Here is a 20,216-nt window from a genome sequence, read left to right as displayed (position 1 = left end):
AAACCTCCTGTAGAGGTTCGAAAGGAGCTTCTTGCAAGACTCCGAGGACCAGATTAAGGTCCCATGGTTCCAACGGCATCTTATAGGGCGGCACCCTATGGGAGACTCCCCGAATGAACGTCTTCACGTGTAATCTTTTGGCAATCCTGCGTTGGAACAGAAGAAACAGGGCTGAAATCTGCCCCTTGAGAGAACTAAGGGCGAGACCTAAGTCCAAACCCGTTTGTAAAAATTCGAGGATGGAAGGATTGGAAAATTCAAGAGGAGAACGTCCCCGGTCGTTGCACCAGGAAAAGAATGTTTTCCAAGAGATGACTTCTGGAGAGAAACCTGCCTGGTTAGAACCCAGGACTCAACAGCCAAGCCGTCAAACACAGGGCCTCGGAGTTCTGGTGGTAAAAGGGGCCCTGTGAAAGCAGGTCTGCCCGATTCGGTAATCGCCAGGGAACATTGGCGACTAGTTGAACTAGATCCGTGTACCACGCCCGGCGTGGCCACCACCTGTTAGACTGTCTGACTTGCTTGGGATGGAAGAACCGACGGTCAAGGGAGAACGGGTTCTTGTCCCAAACAGCCAGGATGGCATGCTGTAAGGGACGGAGGTGTAATTGGGCAAATGGAACCGCCTCCATGGCTGCTACCATCCTGCCGAGGACTCCCATACTGAAACGCAGAGAATGAGTGCGAGGTTGAGAGAGCTTCTGAGCTTCCCGCTGTAAGGCTGAGATCTTTTCGGGGGAAGAAGCACCAACCCCTAAGACGAGTCCAGTACCATTCCTAGAAAGGAAATTCGCTGAGCTGGTACTGGGGAAGATTTTTTGAAGTTTATCTTCCAACCCAGGCGAGAAAGAGAATCTATTATGATGTTCACAGCCTCCTTGCAGGCGCGGAAAGAGGGGCCTTTGATGAGGATATCATCTAGATACGGTAGCACCACCACGCCTCAGGTGTGAAGGATGGCCACGGCAGCCGCCATGACCTTGGTGAATACCCTGGGAGCGTGGTGAGGCCGAAGGGCAAAGCAACGAATTGGAAGTGTTGTTCCTGAACTGCGAAGCGAAGGAACCTCTGGTGAGAAGGGAAAATTGGAATGTGGAGGTACGCGTCCTTGATTTCTATAGACGCCAGGAACTCGCCTTTTTCCATGGAGGTGATGACAGAACAAAGCGATTCCATTCGGAACTGTCGTACCCTGACGAAGTTGTTCAGCATTTTTCGGTCCAGTATGGGGGTTATTTTCATGGTTCTTATGGAGTTGGTTCTCTCTTTTGGTGAGGGGTTGCTTTGCACTATTTAGTGCTCTAATTCTTCCCTCGGTATCTAGTATGTTGCCTGGTTTTGGTACCAGTATGGGCCGTACTGTACCGTCCTTCTTTGGAACAATGAACAGGTTTGAATAAAAACCTTGAAACTTTTCGCTTTGAGTGACCGGGATAATAACCCCGTCTTCCTTTAGAGAGCTTATGGCTTGGAAGAACTCTGATGCCCTGGGAGGAGAAGACAGGAAAAAATGATTTGGTGGAAGAGAGGAGAATTTTATCTTGTATCCGGAGGACACTAGGTCGCGGACCCATTCGTCGTGAACGACCGAGAGCCACGCGTCGCTAAAGGAAAGCAGGCGGCCGCCTACTTTGAGGGTGTCCTCCGGATACGACAGGGAGTCATTGTGTGGTAGATCTGCCCGGTCTGGACCCCCTGGATCCTGACTGCCTAGGCCTGCCTCTCCAAGAAGGGGAAGGTTTGTAAGAGGTCTGGGGACCTCTATCCCTACGTTGTGCCCGGCCAGGTCGGGAAGATGTGGAAGTAGAGGACCAACTTGAGTTGGAACAAAGTAAAAAAATAATTTATTATATATTTATACAGTTAGGGCCAGAAATATTTGGACAGTGACACAAGTTTTGTTATTTTAGCTGTTTACAAAAACATGTTCAGAAATACAATTATATATATAATATGGGCTGAAAGTGCACACTCCCAGCTGCAATATGATAGTTTCCACATCCAAATCGGAGAAAGGGTTTAGGAATCATAGCTCTGTAATGCATAGCGTCCTCTTTTTCAAGGGACCAAAAGTAATTGGACAATGGACTCTAAGGGCTGCAATTAACTCTGAAGGCGTCTCCCTCGTTAACCTGTAATCAATGAAGTAGTTAAAAGGTCAGGGGTGGATTCCAGGTGTGTGGTTTTGCATTTGGAAGCTGTTGCTGTGAGCAGACAACATGCGGTCAAAGGAACTCTCAATTGAGGTGAAGCAGAACATCCTGAGGCTGAAAAAAAAAGAAAAAATCCATCAGAGAGATAGCAGACATGCTTGGAGTAGCAAAATCAACAGTTGGGTACATTCTGAGAAAAAAGGAATTGACTGGTGAGCTTGGGAACTCAAAAAGGCCTGGGCGTCCACGGATGACAACAGTGGTGGATGATCGCCGCATACTTAATTTGGTGAAGAAGAACCCGTTCACAACATCAACTGAAGTCCAGAACACTCTCAGTGAAGTAGGTGTATCTGTCTCTAAGTCAACAGTAAAGAGAAGACTCCATGACAGTAAATACAAAGGGTTCACATCTAGATGCAAACCATTCATCAATACCAAAAATAGACAGGCCAGAGTTAAATTTGCAGAAAAACACCTCAAGAAGCCAGCTCAGTTCTGGAAAAGTATTCTATGGACAGATGAGACAAAGATCAACCTGTACCAGAATGATGGGAAGAAAAAAGTTTGGAGAAGAAAGGGAACGGCACATGATCCAAGGCACATGTTCCAGGAGATGGAACAGGATCCTTGATGCAAACAACTGGCTAAGACGATGGTGCAGACAACAAGGATTTGGATTCCTGGACCACGGTGTGAATTACTGGTATGATGGACTCCTCGCCAGAGACGGACTACACCTCAACAAACCTGGGAAACACACATTCGCCAGAAGACTCGCTACACTCATCAGGAGGGCGTTAAACTAGAAGAAGAGGGGACGGGAAGAAAAACATTAGACTCGAACAAAGACGACCCAGGAAAACATACTCAGAAGGGAGGTAAGAACATTTCTAAAACAATCCACAGTGAGGAGATTGGAACAAAACAAAATCCTCTAAACTGCATGCTCGCAAACGCCAGAAGCCTGACAAACAAGATGGAAGAACTAGAAGCAGAAATATCTACAGGTAACTTTGACATAGTGGGAATAACCGAGACATGGTTAGATGAAAGCTATGACTGGGCAGTTAACTTACAGGGTTACAGTCTGTTTAGAAAGGATCGTAAAAATCGGAGAGGAGGAGGGGTTTGTCTCTATGTAAAGTCTTGTCTAAAGTCCACTTTAAGGGAGGATATTAGCGAAGGGAATGAGGATGTCGAGTCCATATGGGTTGAAATTCATGGAGGGAAAAATGGTAACAAAATTCTCATTGGGGTCTGTTACAAACCCCCAAATATAACAGAAACCATGGAAAGTCTACTTCTAAAGCAGATAGATGAAGCTGCAACCCATAATGAGGTCCTGGTTATGGGGGACTTTAACTACCCGGATATTAACTGGGAAACAGAAACCTGTGAAACCCATAAAGGCAACAGGTTTCTGTTAATAACCAAGAAAAATTATCTTTCACAATTGGTGCAGAATCCAACCAGAGGAGCAGCACTTTTAGACCTAATACTATCTAATAGACCTGACAGAATAACAAATCTGCAGGTGGTTGGGCATTTAGGAAATAGCGACCACAATATTGTGCAGTTTCACCTGTCTTTCACTAGGGGGACTTGTCAGGGAGTCACAAAAACATTGAACTTTAGGAAGGCAAAGTTTGACCAGCTTAGAGATGCCCTTAATCTGGTAGACTGGGACAATATCCTCAGAAATAAGAATACAGATAATAAATGGGAAATGTTTAAGAACATCCTAAATAGGCAGTGTAAGCGGTTTATACCTTGTGGGAATAAAAGGACTAGAAATAGGAAAAACCCAATGTGGCTAAACAAAGAAGTAAGACAGGCAATTAACAGTAAAAAGAAAGCATTTGCACTACTAAAGCAGGATGGCACCATTGAAGCTCTAAAAAACTATAGGGAGAAAAATACTTTATCTAAAAAACTAATTAAAGCTGCCAAAAAGGAAACAGAGAAGCACATTGCTAAGGAGAGTAAAACTAATCCCAAACTGTTCTTCAACTATATCAATAGTAAAAGAATAAAAACTGAAAATGTAGGCCCCTTAAAAAATAGTGAGGAAAGAATGGTTGTAGATGACGAGGAAAAAGCTAACATATTAAACACCTTCTTCTCCACGGTATTCACGGTGGAAAATGAAATGCTAGGTGAAATCCCAAGAAACAATGAAAACCCTATATTAAGGGTCACCAATCTAACCCAAGAAGAGGTGCGAAACCGGCTAAATAAGATTAAAATAGATAAATCTCCGGGTCCGGATGGCATACACCCACGAGTACTAAGGGAACTAAGTAATGTAATAGATAAACCATTATTTCTTATTTTTAGTGACTCTATAGCGACAGGGTCTGTTCCGCAGGACTGGCGCATAGCAAATGTGGTGCCAATATTCAAAAAGGGCTCCAAAAGTGAACCTGGAAATTATAGGCCAGTAAGTCTAACCTCTATTGTTGGTAAAATATTTGAAGGGTTTCTGAGGGATGTTATTCTGGATTATCTCAATGAGAATAACTGTTTAACTCCATATCAGCATGGGTTTATGAGAAATCGCTCCTGTCAAACCAATCTAATCAGTTTTTATGAAGAGGTAAGCTATAGGCTGGACCACGGTGAGTCATTGGACGTGGTATATCTCGATTTTTCCAAAGCGTTTGATACCATGCCGCACAAGAGGTTGGTACACAAAATGAGAATGCTTGGTCTGGGGGAAAATGTGTGTAAATGGGTTAGTAACTGGCTTAGTGATAGAAAGCAGAGGGTGGTTATAAATGGTATAGTCTCTAACTGGGTCGCTGTGACCAGTGGGGTACCGCAGGGGTCGGTATTGGGACCTGTTCTCTTCAACATATTCATTAATGATCTGGTAGAAGGTTTACACAGTAAAATATCGATATTTGCAGATGATACAAAACTATGTAAAGCAGTTAATACAAGAGAAGATAGTATTCTGCTACAGATGGATCTGGATAAGTTGGAAACTTGGGCTGAAAGGTGGCAGATGAGGTTTAACAATGATAAATGTAAGGTTATACACATGGGAAGAAGGAATCAATGTCACCATTACACACTGAATGGGAAACCACTGGGTAAATCTGACAGGGAGAAGGACTTGGGGATCCTAGTTAATGATAAACTTACCTGGAGCAGCCAGTGCCAGGCAGCAGCTGCCAAGGCAAACAGGATCATGGGGTGCATTAAAAGAGGTCTGGATACACATGATGAGAGCATTATACTGCCTCTGTACAAATCCCTAGTTAGACCGCACATGGAGTACGGTGTCCAGTTTTGGGCACCGGTGCTCAGGAAGGATATAATGGAACTAGAGAGAGTACAAAGGAGGGCAACAAAATTAATAAAGGGGATGGGAGAACTACAATACCCAGATAGATTAGCGAAATTAGGATTATTTAGTCTAGAAAAAAGACGACTGAGGGGCGATCTAATAACCATGTATAAGTATATAAGGGGACAATACAAATATCTCGCTGAGGATCTGTTTATACCAAGGAAGGTGACGGGCACAAGGGGGCATTCTTTGCGTCTGGAGGAGAGAAGGTTTTTCCACCAACATAGAAGAGGATTCTTTACTGTTAGGGCAGTGAGAATCTGGAATTGCTTGCCTGAGGAGGTGGTGATGGCGAACTCAGTCGAGGGGTTCAAGAGAGGCCTGGATGTCTTCCTGGAGCAGAACAATATTGTATCATACAATTATTAGGTTCTGTAGAAGGACGTAGATCTGGGTATTTATTATGATGGAATATAGGCTGAACTGGATGGACAAATGTCTTTTTTCGGCCTTACTAACTATGTTACTATGTTACTATGTTACACCACATCCTCTGTAAAACATGGTGGAGGCAACGTGATGGCATGGGCATGCATGGCTTTCAATGGCACTGGGTCACTTGTGTTTATTGATGACATAAGACAAGAGTAGCCGGATGAATTCTGAAGTGTACCGGGATATACTTTCAGCCCAGATTCAGCCAAATGCTGCAAAGTTGATTGGACGGCGCTTCATAGTACAGATGGACAATGACCCCAAGCATACAGCCAAAGCTACCCAGGAGTTCATGAGTGCCAAAAAGTGGAACATTCTGCAATGGCCAAGTCAATCTCCAGATCTAAACCCAATTGAGCATGCATTTCACTTGCTCAAATCCAGACTTAAGACGGAAAGACCCACAAACAAGCAAGACCTGAAGGCTGCGGCTGTAAAGGCCTGGCAAAGCATTAAGAAGGAGGAAACCCAGCGTTTGGTGATGTCCATGGGTTCCAGACTTAAGGCAGTGATTGCCTCCAAAGGATTTGCAACAAAATATTGAAAATAAAAATATTTTGTTTGGGTTAAATTAATTTGTCCAATTACTTTTGACCTCCTAAAATGGAGTGTTTGTAAAGAAATGTGTACAGTTCCTACATTTTCTATCAGATATTTTTGTTCAACCCTTCAAATTAAACGTTACAATCTGCACATGAATTCTGTTGTAGAGGTTTCATTTCAAATCCAATGTGGTGGCATGCAGAGCCCAACTCGCGAAAATTGTGTCACTGTCCAAATATTTCTGGCCCTAACTGTAATATGTAATATATATATATATATATCTAAATCTCCCGCTTTCGGCGAGATGCCGATACAGTTGAAAGGTCTCGCCTGAGCATTGGGGTCGCCAAGCGTTGCGACCCAAATGTAACCATGTGCAAGCTGGGGTTTGAAATGTGTGGTCTGGTGTAGACTTAATACACTTAGATTCTTGAGCTCCCTTGATTCGGACACCATTTTCAATTTTGTAAATGTGTCACTCTATTACACAGATACTAATATGTTTCTTCTGTTGCGTAGTATGTGAAATTTCTGTTTGCAAACCAACCAAACTTTTCTACAGAGTCTTCTCTGAGGTTGTGCGCTTTCATCCCTCCCTCCCAGATGATGCCAATCATAGCTCAGCAGATCAGCTGCCGAGCTGTGATTCGAGGCATCTATGAGGGAGGGGTGAAAGCACAAGCCCCCAGAGAAGACTCTGAAGAAACGCCTAGTCGGTCTGCAAACCATAGATTGCACATGGTGGACTCCAAAAACAACATATGTGAATATCTCTGCGATAATGCGAGGCATCACAAATCGGAGAAGAGAGCTCAGGGATTTTTACTAGGTATTTAACTCAATTCTTTGACTGGTGACAAGTCCTCTTTAAATGTGGATTAAAACAATTCTTAATTGAATATGAAGATTATTCAACCATTCTGACAAGGAATGACAAAGTTACTATCCAAGCCTCATCCGGTCTAAGTGATTTATATAATAACTAGATGGCAGCCCGATTCTAAAGAATCGGGAGTCTAGAATCCATATATACTTTATTTATTCAAATGTAAGAATAATACAATTAATAAATAATAGTAAGAAAGAACAAAAATAATAGGCAGTATATGGAGAAAACACCAAACAAAAGTTCAAAATTGGTGTGAAAATGTCACTGAACCACTTCACAACTAAATATATATAGTTTTGGTAAATGGTATTATCATTTTTTTGACGAAATTCGGCAGGAGCTTGAAGAGTAACGTCACTGGGCCCGCCTCCACGCAGTAGAAACTTGCTGTGAGGTAAAAATTCAAAAATCACACCAAAATGGCGGGCGGAGTGTGTCACAGTACGGCACGTTTCTGATTGGTCGCTCGCAGCAGGCGGCAACCAATCAGACACTGGACACTGTTGACGTCACTTATCTCCGGACATTAGCTCCGGACATTAGCTCCGGACATTAGCTCCGGACAAAGCCACGGAAGTTGGCACAAATTGCAGGAAGTAGTATTCTAGGCAATTATATATTAGATGTATGCAGCTTATGTTGTGAAATCTGGTGACAGATCTGATTTAAACGGTTTTTACTAATTAACAGGATAAATAAGTGTTCAATGGAAGGTCCGACAACTGTCGTGGCCTGATCCGCAGAAAGAGGGTCCCTAAGCCAGTTATGTGATTGGAGCGGTAGTGTGCATGCGTAACCAACAGTCCATTCATTTCTATGAGAGTGATGGGACTAGGTACACGGTCAGTCCATAGTAGTGAATGGATCAGCGCCACTGGAGATGCGAGGGACTGAATACGTGAGTAATGGTTATTTTATATTTTTAATAATACCTAATTTTGCTCAGCATGGACAATACCTGTTAAATGAAACAAGGTATCTGACAAACGGGATCTATGGAAGTGTATGCCGATACCTTTATCTGGATCTCTGCCTTGTAACGCCGCCAGCCTCTTTGCTATCTCCAACATTTTCTCTTGCCTTGTATTCTCATCTTGTAGTTCTGTTGCAGCTTCACGCAAAATCTTGTCTTTTTCCCTTTCCAGATGCGCAGCATATAATTTTGTATTAAAGCTCATCCAGTTATCCACATGATTGGTTTTACTCAAGTCATTAACAGAGGGAGGAGGAGATCCTGGAAGAAATATTATAAAAAGATAGAATTTCTAATATTATAAAGATATAAGATTTTTTTGGGATACCAAATACAATGTTATGGTAAAACTTTTCAGAAGTAACCAAACACATCCTCTGGATATAGCAAAATTATACATTTTTGTAATGGACTTCATGCTGCTTTCAACTACTGCTCAGCAAGATACGTATAATATTTTCAAACAGTCTGTTCACAGGGGTGGGGAGCAGACAGGCTCCGACACAGAAAGTTCTGCACAAAGACATTGTGAATACAGTGTAATAATTTTGCCAAGCAGCGGTTAAAAGCAGCTTCTAAAGAAGCATGAATTGGACATTTAGAGAGAACTGCAACAGTGCCTTGAAGAAGGAAGCAAAATAAGTTAATTAAGTATATTACAAAAATTCATAACTTTGCAATGTCCAGGGAATTATTAATATGTAAATCCTATTATGCATCAATAGAAAATCACATGGGTAGATATAGACAGTACTAGCCTTGTCTACTGGGAGGATAGAGTCATTATCCTCTACTCTCTAAATGAGCTAAGAAACCGTCAGTCATTTTCTTCATAATAGGCTTATTAGAACTGTGATAGGCCTGTCCAATAATCATCAGTAACTGTGATCAAAGTTTGTGTAATTTCCTTTCCTGCATTGGGAGCCTTTAGTAAATAAAAAAAAAAAAAAAAGTTATACTGAATGTTTCTCACAAAACAATATACCAATCTACTCATCTCCCTTGGCTCTATAACCAGGTGCCTGCAGATTGGAGTGCATTTTCATGGTGAGAAGTTCCTTGCGAAGAGTAACTAAACTACATTTTTCAGAATCTATAACTTTGCCCTTTCTGGAATTTTAGGTCCAGTGGGCAGTCCTACTAGTGATTGACAGCCATCTCTACATGTACACTTATACAGACGTAGCTGTCAGTCACTGATGGGACTGCCCACTGGACAGAAAGTCCCAGAAAGAGCCGAGGTATAAATGATGAAAACACAGATTATCCCATATCTTTTCTCACAGAATTATATATCAATCTGCTCAGATCCTTCTACTCTATATCATGATGAATGCAGAGTAGATTGCATTTTTAAAGTGACAGGCTCTCTTTAAAGAAGGACTCTCAACAAAGTTTTTATCATGCTAATAAATTGCAGTCATCAGGCCCTGTCCTTATGGTAGAAGAAGGTCCTATTGGTGGGATCCATATCTTCTATACATTTATGGCATATTATGTGGCTATGCACAAACATATACGAGATAGGATTTTCCCCTTAACACCAGACATGTCACGTTATAGGGTCACGATCGTTTCAAATATTTTTTGACAAGTCACAGAGACATGTTAGAAGTAGTGGTTAACAGAGGAATAAGTGGACTTCACTAGTAAGTGCTCGTTCAGCTTTCCCTTACAGCGGCGAGACCCTTTAATAGACTCATAGTGAACGTGCTGTGGACATTATGCCCACTGCATAGTGCCCGAAAGAATGTATTAAAAAGGGGCTTTCCACTTTGGAGAATAATTTATTTAAATGTACTTATATGAATGTATGTTGGGCTAAAAATAATTTTTGCAATTGGGTTTCATTAAAAATTTTGCACTATTTGCCTTCTATAGCCTCTATGCTACAATGTTTATTGCTAGCTGCAGAATGAGTTCACTGAGAAAAGGTCAGTGAGCTCATTCAGATATTCTTACAAGAGAGTTTTTATATCCTTCCTCTTGTCTTTTTCAGAGCTCCTCTCAGTTGATTTTTGAGCACAGATCACATCAAAAAGTTGAATGTACAGAACAAAAAGAGCGTATAAAAGCAAAACTGTGCATTTTTTTTTTATGGAACCCAATTATTTTGAGCCCCAAATATGTGCATTTAAGTAAATGGGGGGGGGGGGCAACGCTTTAACAATAGTTCATCCCCATAGAGACTGCAAAGGCTCAGGCTGCCATTACAGAGAGCAGCATGAAGAGGACTGACATGTTCCCTTGGATCTGGCATCAATGGGACTGGATAGGCACTGGACGATCAAAAGGGATCATAAAATATAAAACTTCTCCTTGGAAAAACTCTACTATGTTGTACAACAAAACTGAACTGTGTGAGGTCCTGTGCTAGGAACAACTGCGGGATTATCATTATTCTTGGATCTTACAAATCTGAATTTGAAGGAAATTCAACGCATTTTAAATATTTCCTGTAAATTCACACAGTATATACACACACATGAAGTAAATTTAACAAGTATATTTCTTTTGTTTGGAGGTACCTCGAGCATCCGGGTCACAATTTTGATCTATGGCTACCTCATCCTTCAGTTGGGTTAGCAAGTCGTCAACTTTTTGCATCTGGCTTCTAACATCGGGTGGTTGATGTTGCTACAAATTGGAAAAAGGTATTAAAAAAAAAAACAAAAAAAAAACAAAACATTAAAAAGATACCATGTGAAAAATAAATGCAATTAATTAAAATTGAAAGCTTATAGAGATCTACCGTAAGCTTCACTCAGAGGCAACAAAACTTCTGATGGACTATCCCAAACAGGTTTCTCATGCAGGGAAGGGGGACACAAACTACAATCACAGTTACTGATGATTATTGCACAGGCCTTACAGTTTTAATGAACTTATAATGTAGACTATTTATGATATCTTAATCGATTTATAGAATATATAATGGAGGATAATCCCTCTGTCCTCCTGCTACAGTGCTGGCTCTGACTAATAAAATGTTTGGCACAGATCTAATAGGAACTCCTGGGGCAGAGATTAAAAAAAAAAAAAAAAAAAAAAGGCTGTAAAATCATCATTTTCGGATGAACTACATTATGGTCCTAAAGCAGAAAACATTCCTACCAGCTTGGTTGCTGTAGAAGGCAGTGTCCTCCCTTGTAACACAGCCAACCGTTCCTCCATCTCTTGTAAGGAAGGGGCACGTGCCTGGGTTTCCTTCCGTAAAGCCTCCATCCTGGACTCTATTTCAGCCAGGGAGGCAACAGCTTCTATAAAATGTAAAAAGAGTATATCCATCATATGTAGGCAAACTCTGTTATGATGGTTAGTCTGAAAATTGTCCTTGCCAGCGTCACAGCTTTACTTCATCCACAGCAATTATACATTCTAACTGCAAATTTACCCATAAAAAATAGAATTAGACTTACCGGTAATTCGGTTTCTAGGAACATTCCACGACAGCAGTATCGGAGTTTGTCTCCCCACCCTAATGGGGGACAGGAAACACAAAGAGGCTAAATACCCTCCCCTTCCTGAAACCACAAGTGTCTGGTGAACGTATGGACGGACGACCAGGTGGTGGCTCTGCATATCTGCTCAGAAAATGCGTCCCCACTCTCTGCCCACGATGTTGACACTGCATGAGTAGAATGGGCCTTCAGAGATGCAGGAGGAGAAAAATTCCACAATGAATAAGCCAGACAGATAGCTTGCTTGATCCAATTAGCAATGGTATATTTAGCTGCCTTCTTGCCTTTATTTCGTCCTGAGAATTGAATAAATAGGTTTTGGTCAAGCCTCCAACTTTCGGTCTGTTGGAGGTAATAGAGAACCACCCTATGAACATCAAGGGTGTGAAAGATTTCTTCTTTCGCATTAGACGGATTTGGGCAGATGAGGTTGACACGATATTCTGACCTCTATGGAAGTCAGACTACTTTAGGCATAAAGGAGGGATCTAATCGAAGGATAATGCTGTCTGTAGTGATAGTTAAAGTAGGGCTCCTGAACTGATAGGGCCTGTAACTCCCCTCTGCGCGGTTGGGATGGAGAGAGTCAGGAGTATCCGGGAGACACCAAGATGAAAATCTCTTCCAAACTTTGCCATAGATGGCGTTGGTCAGTGGCTTCCTACTCTTCTGGAGGGTTTGCATTACTCCACCCGAGAGCCCTTTAGCTTTTAAGATTCTAGGTTCAGTAGCCAGGCCGCAAGGTTCAATCTGCTCAGGTCTGGATATAGTAGGGGACCCTGTTATTATTATTATTATTTTTTATTTATATAGCACCATTGATTCCATGGTGCTGTACATGAGTACCCTGTTAAAGGAGGTCAACCTTCTGGGGTAGGTGCAGAGGACCTTCCTGCGCCATGTTCATCAGAGCACTGTTCCAGCTTCTTGATGGCCACATGGGAGCAAACAGGATCATGGCGACTCGATCTTACCGGATCTTCTGCAGGGTCTTTGCTAGCATTGGAATTGGTGGGATGGCAGATGCCAGGCTGAACCACCAAGGTTGGGAGAAGGCATCTACACCTTGTGCTCCGTTCGCAGGACTGAGGGAAAAGAATGTCCCCACATTTGCGTTCTGACCATTGGCGAATAGGTCTACATCGGGATTCCCCCACCTTGAGGTCAGGGACAAAAAGACCGCTGGGTCCAGGCACTATTCTCCCGGATGGACATCCTTCCTGCTGAGGAAGTCTGCCTGGACATTGTCCAATCCCTTTCGATGTACCGCTGTAATGGACAAAAGATCTTTTTCTGCCCAGAAAAAAAAAAAAAATCCTTGCAGCAATTGATTTCAAACTAGCTCTCGTACCTCCTTGGTGCCGGAGATAGGCCACTGTGGTCCTGTTGTCGGAATAAACCCGCATTTGGTGACCTTGGATCAGGGCTGATAATGTTTTCAATGCCTCCTCCACTGCTTTCAGTTCCCTCAAGTTTGATGAGCTGGAACTGATGACTGGGGGCCACGATCCCTGGAAATAAGATCCCTCCACCACAGCCTTTCTGACTGGTGTCTGAGGTGAGTACCTTCAGGGGAAGCTGATCCCAGCTGACTCCCTGCTGGAGATTTCGGCAGTTTAGCCATCATAAAAGAGCTGATCTCACATGACCGGGAAGGGGCACTCTCTTGGTCAGTGTATTTTGATGCTTTTTTTGACTACATCAGCACATGAGATTGCAGGAGTCGTGTATGGGCTTGTGCCCAGGAGACCACCTAGATGCACGATGTTAGTGATACCAGAATAAACATTGAGTCCCTCAAGGTTGGCGACCTCTGATCTCTGAACCTGGAGATCCTCTGTATGAGGTCGCGTTGACGCTCCCTGGGTAAGGAGGTTCTCTTTTCTGAATCAAATAGAATTCCCAGAAATTTCTTCCTTGATGAAGGATTTCCAAGGTTTTCGCCACATCCATGTTCAAACAAGGGGCGGATGGTGCTACGATGAGAAAATCGTCCAGATATGGGATGATGCAAACCCCCTGGTGTCGGATGAAGATTACCACCTCCGCCATGATCTTGGTAAACACCGTGGTGCCGATGAAATGCCAAACGGCAAGACATTGAACTGGTAAGGGCTGACCTGGTGATCGTGGGAAACTGCAAACCATACGAACTTCCTGTGGTCCGGACGGATCGGTACATAATAATAGGAGTCCCTCAGATCTACTGTAGCCATCACCCAGTTCCGTCCAATGAGAGGGATTGCGGATTTGATAGATTCCATTTTTAATTGTCTGTATTTGACCACCTGGTTCAGGGGTTTCAGATTTATGATGACCCTGTGTTTTCCTGAGGGCTTCATTACTAGGAACAGGCGGGAATAGTGGCCCCTGCCTATCTCCAGGTGTGTAACTCGAGAGATCACCTTTGCTTGAAGTAGACCTCGCAAGTCTGACTGCAAGGTTTCTTGAAGAGGAGGAGACTGCAGGGAGGCGATTCTCAGGCATTGAGGGGGGAGGACTCTCGAACTCTAGTTTCAAACCATCCCGTATGGTGTGGAGAACACATTTGTTTGTGGAGACGGACTGCCACTGAGTGAGGAAGTCCAATGGTCGACCCCGACCGGAGAGCAATCACTGTTTGTCCGGGGCTTGTTGGTGGTGGGGGGACAAGGATGTTTTCCCCTTACCACCTTTGGAATAACTCCATCGGCCTGTTTTGCTCTCCCCCTGAACTCCCTCTGGGAGGCTGGTTAAGGGGAGGGTGAAAAAATGCTTCCTAGAAGTTTTTTGCTCGGGAAGAGATTTCTTTCTATAGGTGGCTTTTTCTAGAATCTCATCTAGGACTGGGGCGAATACATAGTGTCCTTGAATGAGAATGGAGCAAAGTTTAGTTTTGGAGGCAAGATCACCCCCCCCAAGACTTCAGCCATAGTGCTCTTCTGGTCGAGATGGCGAGAATTGTGGAACTTGCCAGTACCCGGATAAACTCAGCAGAAGCATCAGCAAGGAACCCCGTTGCTCTCTGAAGTCACCTGAGTAAGGTGATCCTCCAATGTACGAAGCCAGTGGAATAGTGATCTTGGCCACGTTCGTTTTGAGTATATTGGTGGATGTGTCCCAGCATTTCCGAAGTAAGCTCTCGATTTTCAGATCCATGGGATCCTTGAGCTGGGACGCATCTTCGAAAGGAAGGGCCGTCTTTTTGGCCACCTGCACGTCCACTTTCGGGATTTCCCATAGGGAACAATCTCCATGTAGGGGGAAGCGATTCCTCAGCTCTGAAGGGGCGCTAAGCCCTTTCTCAGGGAAGCCCCACTCATGAAGGACAAGGTTTTTAATATTCTCATGGGTGGGAAACCCTTTCTGATCTTTAGCCTTCAGCCCTCCGAACATATCATCTTGTATGGAGTATCTCATTTCCTCTTCCTCAACTCCCATGGTACCTCTCACTATACTAATTAACTCTTCCATATCTTTGGAAGAAAAGTAATATTTTTTATTCTCGGACTTGGGAGTGTAAGTGGAACCCTCATTCTCCCAAATATCTTCTGAACCCGAGGTACGGATTTCGCCAGAGACAGATTCCATGGGTGCCAACTTGCTGTTTTTAGGAGGAGGGGGTTGTGGAACTGGGGTCCAGGAAAAGGCTGCCATAGAGGTCTGAACCTCCTGCTTGATGAAGGTTTTGATGCTGTCGAGGGCCGTTCGGCACGCAATACATCATCCATGCAAGGCTGACCGAGCTTCTTATACGAAGAGGGAAGCGTGGAAGCACACACCCCGCACTGGAGGCTGGGCACCTTATCCTTCTTAGGGGCAGGGACCTCGTCTCCCTAACAAAAGAGAGAGAAGAGGTATACTACGTCACCCATAAAATCATGCGAACCGGGACAGCAAGGGACCTACACCACTATTTACAGTAGGAGGGTGGACGCTGGGCTCTGCAGATGCAGACAGGGAAGGTTTGTCGCCGTCCATATGGTCAGTCTTCCGTCACCTAGTCACAGAACAACGTAAACAGTGTGTCCTACCTGGAGGCTACATCGACCAGGAATTAAAGAAAAACGAGGTCCCGGTGTGATTCTGTGCTCCTCCCGGTCCCCCCCAAATATGGCTGCTGACCCAGAGAACACCAACACCAGCCGGCCGCGCGTGTGTTAGCGCATGGAACGCATCTGGAAGCAAACTACAGAACTCAGCCGCACAGAGGAGGAGGACGCCAAGGAGCTGCAGGAGGACCCTGGCTGCACATCACCTTCACGCTTTACCACCCGAGGAGGCGCGAGAAAGTCCCGAGTCGCATGTGAGCCATGGAGACGGGAGCAGCCCCTAGAGGAGCAGAGTGGAGCCCCCGACCTCAGCTGCCTGGCATATGAAAATCCTTAAGGTGCTCCCGATCGCCGGCCCTGGCAGCACCATCTAAAACCTCTTCATGCCCCATAGGGGCCAGGAATACACTGGTGGTTGCAGGAAGGGGAGGGGTATTTAACATCTTTGTGTTTCCTGTCCCCCATTAGGGTGGGGAGACATCCTCAGATGCTGCTGTCGTGGAAGGTGACTGGAAAAAATTAGTTTTCATTCCTGGTTGTGTGCATCGTGCTTGTTATGTGTGCATCGCGCCTGTCATGTGTCGGAAAGGAAGCGACAACAGGGAAAAGGATCACAATCTGTTACAGTCATTTTTAAGGGATGCGGGGGTTATACTTTTGGGGAGGAAAGGGATGTAGTAAAGAAAGGAAAGAGTGAGCTCACTCGCTCTGAAGTCCGGTGCTTGGAAAGCCTTAAGTGCTGAGGGAAATTGCAATCATATAAACAGAAATAAAATCCAGCATGTTAGCAATGGACACGGCACACTTCCATACAGATCTCCTCTATCCGGATGACTGATGAAGGTCAGGTATTGACCGAAACGTCTCTTAATTTTCTGGAATTTCTTCACTCAATAAATATGTTCATGAACACATCTATACGAGTGCCAAGTATTTCTACATCACAGCTGATGCATTTGGTTATCCTACTTGTGCACCACCAGAATTCCAGGAGTGCCGTGTTTTTCTAATTACTTTTAATTATTTCTGCACGGAAACTCTTGCCCATTCCTTACACCTCATATAAACAGGTCAGGATACTCTGATTTTTTAGACACTTTTCAATGCATTTTTTGTTTTTAATTAAAGGGGTAACATTCAATGCAAAAATTGCATGAAGGCACCCATGATTATAAAGTGCTGGGTGGCTTATACAGTTAGGGCCTCATTTATCAAAAATTGTCTTGGTTACCCATAGCAACCAATCACAGCGGAGCTTTCATTTCATAAAACTGCTGTGGAAAAATGAAAGCTGTGCTGTGATTGGTTGCTATGGGTAACAAAGCGAGTTTTCCTTTTAGAAAAGACAAGTACTGGATGTAACATAGATCTTATAATTCAGGGCCTATTTTGTCAAACCTGTGCCCTAGAAGTGTAAGAGTTACCGTAATTATGCAGATTTTACTCTACTTGATTTTGTTGAAAATATGTCATTTCATTTACATACTGAGTACAAATAATCAGATTCAAGTATGTAGGCCTACTCACTAGGTTTAGTGTCCTGTTTGAGTTTTGCCAGTCTTTCCGAAATCGCCTGGTCCTCTGGTGACAACCCCTGATACCTGGTGTTTCCAGCATGTAATGCCCCTTCACCTCTTTGTGTGTCTTTTTGCTCACTTTGCCTGGCTTCCAAGGCTGCCATTCTCCTGAAATAAAGACTTTTTTATTTTATCAGCAACATACCGGTACATAAGAAAAAAGAAAAAAAAATCCCAAGCTAGAGTATGATCATGTAAAATTAGGCTCCATTTAAGGAGGACTTGGCACCAGGTCAAACGTGGACCCTTTTTGCTCTCATTTTATTCCCACTTCTCCTGAGTTTTCAGTTTTGTTTTATTTGCTTGTTGTCTTTTTTTTTTTTTTTGTATAAATCATTTTTATTGAACACAGCAATAAAGAATAAAGGTAAACAATACAAACTGGAAAATCTGTGCAATGATAGGCAGTAATTACAAGTCAAACAAGAGGAGCATTGTTACAGCATTTAAGACTTATAATTTAACTTTCTGATTGATACTGCTATTGGCTGTCCTGAGATTATGAGGTAATAACAATAGAAAACAGCCGGGATAGTTGGTAACCATTGATAGGTTCCTTTGTATTCATTTACTATACAAATATACATATATACATATATATATATATATATATATATATATATATATATATATATATATATATATATATATATACACACACACATATATATATACACACATATATAATAGAACTGGATATAGGGAGGCCAAACATAGAAAGTCAGAGAGGGGAAAGAAAGGAGGGTAGGGAGAAAAAGAGAGGGATGGAAGAGGGTGTGGGAAATTCAGGGAAGGAGTGTGGCTGCCTCCGCACCCCAGCGGACAGAACGCATGTCAAGAAATGGCCCGGACGTACACGAAAATAAGCTATATAATGTGTCGGGTTCTGGAAACCCAGAGATCTAGTTCAGGAGTTTCCCTAAAAGCGATCCAGGGGGCCCATACGTTGTAGATTTTTTCTGCGTTACCTGGTGAGTGGTGACTGGTTTATCAGCTGCTCCATTCTATAAATGTTATTAAGTTCTGCCACAAATTCTGGACGGGAAGGAAATTTTTCTTGTTTCCAAAACCGAGGGATCAGATTTCTGACTGCGGTAAGAAAGTGTCTGAGGATACCCCTCTTGAACCTAGATATTGACAAGTCGCATAGAGACAACAATGCTATACTTGGTGAAGGTTGGATCTGTGTGATAGACAGCTTATTATGAAGTTCAAAGACGGCCAACCACAAATCCTTTATGGGGGGGCAGTCCCACCAGATATGCATGTAAGAGCCTATTGCCTTTAAGCATCTCCAACAGGTGTCAGGAGTCGTGGGGAACACCGCATGCACCATGGCGGGGCATCTGTACCATCTTGCTAGAATCTTATAGCTCCTCTCCTGTGATACCGCGCATAATGACGATCTAGACGAGAAGAGAAGAATTTTTCCCCTGTCTTCAGATGACAAGGGCCTTCCCAGATCGTCCTCCCATTTCGAGAAAAACAATGGCCAACCCTGCAGTGGAGCCCTCCCCTCTTGGAAGATTTTATATAGCAGCGAGACAGTATGATCCGGGGGATTTGCTGATATACAAAGCATCTCAAAGGAAGTTAGCGGCCTGCTGATATTGGCTTGTTTAGATATTGAGTGGATATAACTTTTTAGTTGTTCATAAAAGAACCAATCAACAGAGTGAGATTCCTCCTCTGGGAATAATTCCCGAAGGGACTTCATACCAGTTTCTTTTAAGTAGTCGTGGATGATGGGTTTGGAATCTTTTCTCTTATTTGGAAATGTCTCTCTATTCAGTCCCGCCGGAAAAGCAGAATTGTCATAGATTGGAATTAAGGGACCCGGGAGAGTTGTGATCTGAAGGTCCTTGTTTCGGTTTTTAATAAGCTGCAATATGTTTCGCGTGAGGAAGGGTATGTAGGTGCCTGGTCCTAGCCCCCTGCCTCCTGTCCAAAGAACAACTTGGGAGTCGCATCCATTAAGATCGTTTTCTAGGTTTACCCACTTTTTGTTGTTTTTACTGTGATAAAGGTCCAGGATACAAGTTCCCATTGATGCATAACTATAAATCGCGAGATCCGGGAGGCCCAATCCACCCGTCAGTTTAGATCTACTTATTGTTGTATATGAAATACGTGCCCGATTATGAGACCAAATAAAACGAGTGATTATTTGTTTGAGGCGGGAAAAGAAGGAAGCTGGTAGGTATAGGGGGATTGTTTGGAAAAAATATAAGAGGCGAGGCAGGAGGTCCATCTTAACTGCGTTGATCCTACCCAACCAGGACAATTGGAGCTTGTGCCACTTCTCCAAGTCTGAGTTTGTTTTCCGTAGGGTTGGTGCAAGGTTGGTTTCAAACAGTTTAGACATTTTGCTTGTTATTTTAATACCTAAATAAGTAAGGGAATCAAAGCACCATTTAAATGGGAAGGTCTTCCTTAATTGATCCACCAAAGGGAGTTGGAGTGAAATGTTTAGGATTTCTGATTTATGGGAATTCATTTTGAAGTTACTTAGGTGGCCGAATTTATGTAGCTCCGAAATGATGTTTGGTAGACTCGTGGAGGAGGACGTAATATATAGCAGGATGTCATCTGCAAAAAGTGCTAGCTTATGCTCTTCAGAACGTAGTTTTATACCATTAATTGATGGGTTGTTTCTCAAGGCCACAGCTAAATGTTCCATTGTTAGGATATATAGGAGGGGAGAGAGTGGGCACCCCTGCCTTGTACCGTTTCTGATCGGGAACATATCCGATAGTGTGCCGTTTACCTTGACCTGAGCACTAGGGGAAGAATACA

At 43.3% G+C, this 20,216-nt stretch overlaps 1 protein-coding gene across 2 annotated transcripts in view; it reads right to left on the bottom strand.

Moving 5' to 3' along the window:
* The window catches only part of ZFYVE19 (zinc finger FYVE-type containing 19), a 61,367-nt gene that overhangs the window by 36,562 nt on the left and 4,589 nt on the right, over positions 1-20,216 (bottom strand). The window contains exons 4-7 of one of the 2 annotated variants that reach the window (XM_069729896.1): positions 17,371-17,528; positions 11,466-11,611; positions 10,880-10,988; positions 8,394-8,612 (exon numbers count right to left, since the gene is read on the bottom strand). In XM_069729896.1, the coding sequence (XP_069585997.1) occupies positions 8,394-8,612; positions 10,880-10,988; positions 11,466-11,611; positions 17,371-17,528 (632 nt within the window). Of the gene's footprint in view, positions 1-8,393; positions 8,613-10,879; positions 10,989-11,465; positions 11,612-17,370; positions 17,541-20,216 lie in introns of both variants that reach the window. The other variant, XM_069729887.1, reaches the window with a different exon arrangement.

The sequence above is a fragment of the Ranitomeya imitator genome, chromosome 1 (genome assembly GCF_032444005.1).
Source record: "Ranitomeya imitator isolate aRanImi1 chromosome 1, aRanImi1.pri, whole genome shotgun sequence".
NCBI lineage: Eukaryota > Metazoa > Chordata > Amphibia > Anura > Dendrobatidae > Ranitomeya > Ranitomeya imitator.
This window is presented reverse-complemented; position numbering and strand designations above follow the sequence as displayed.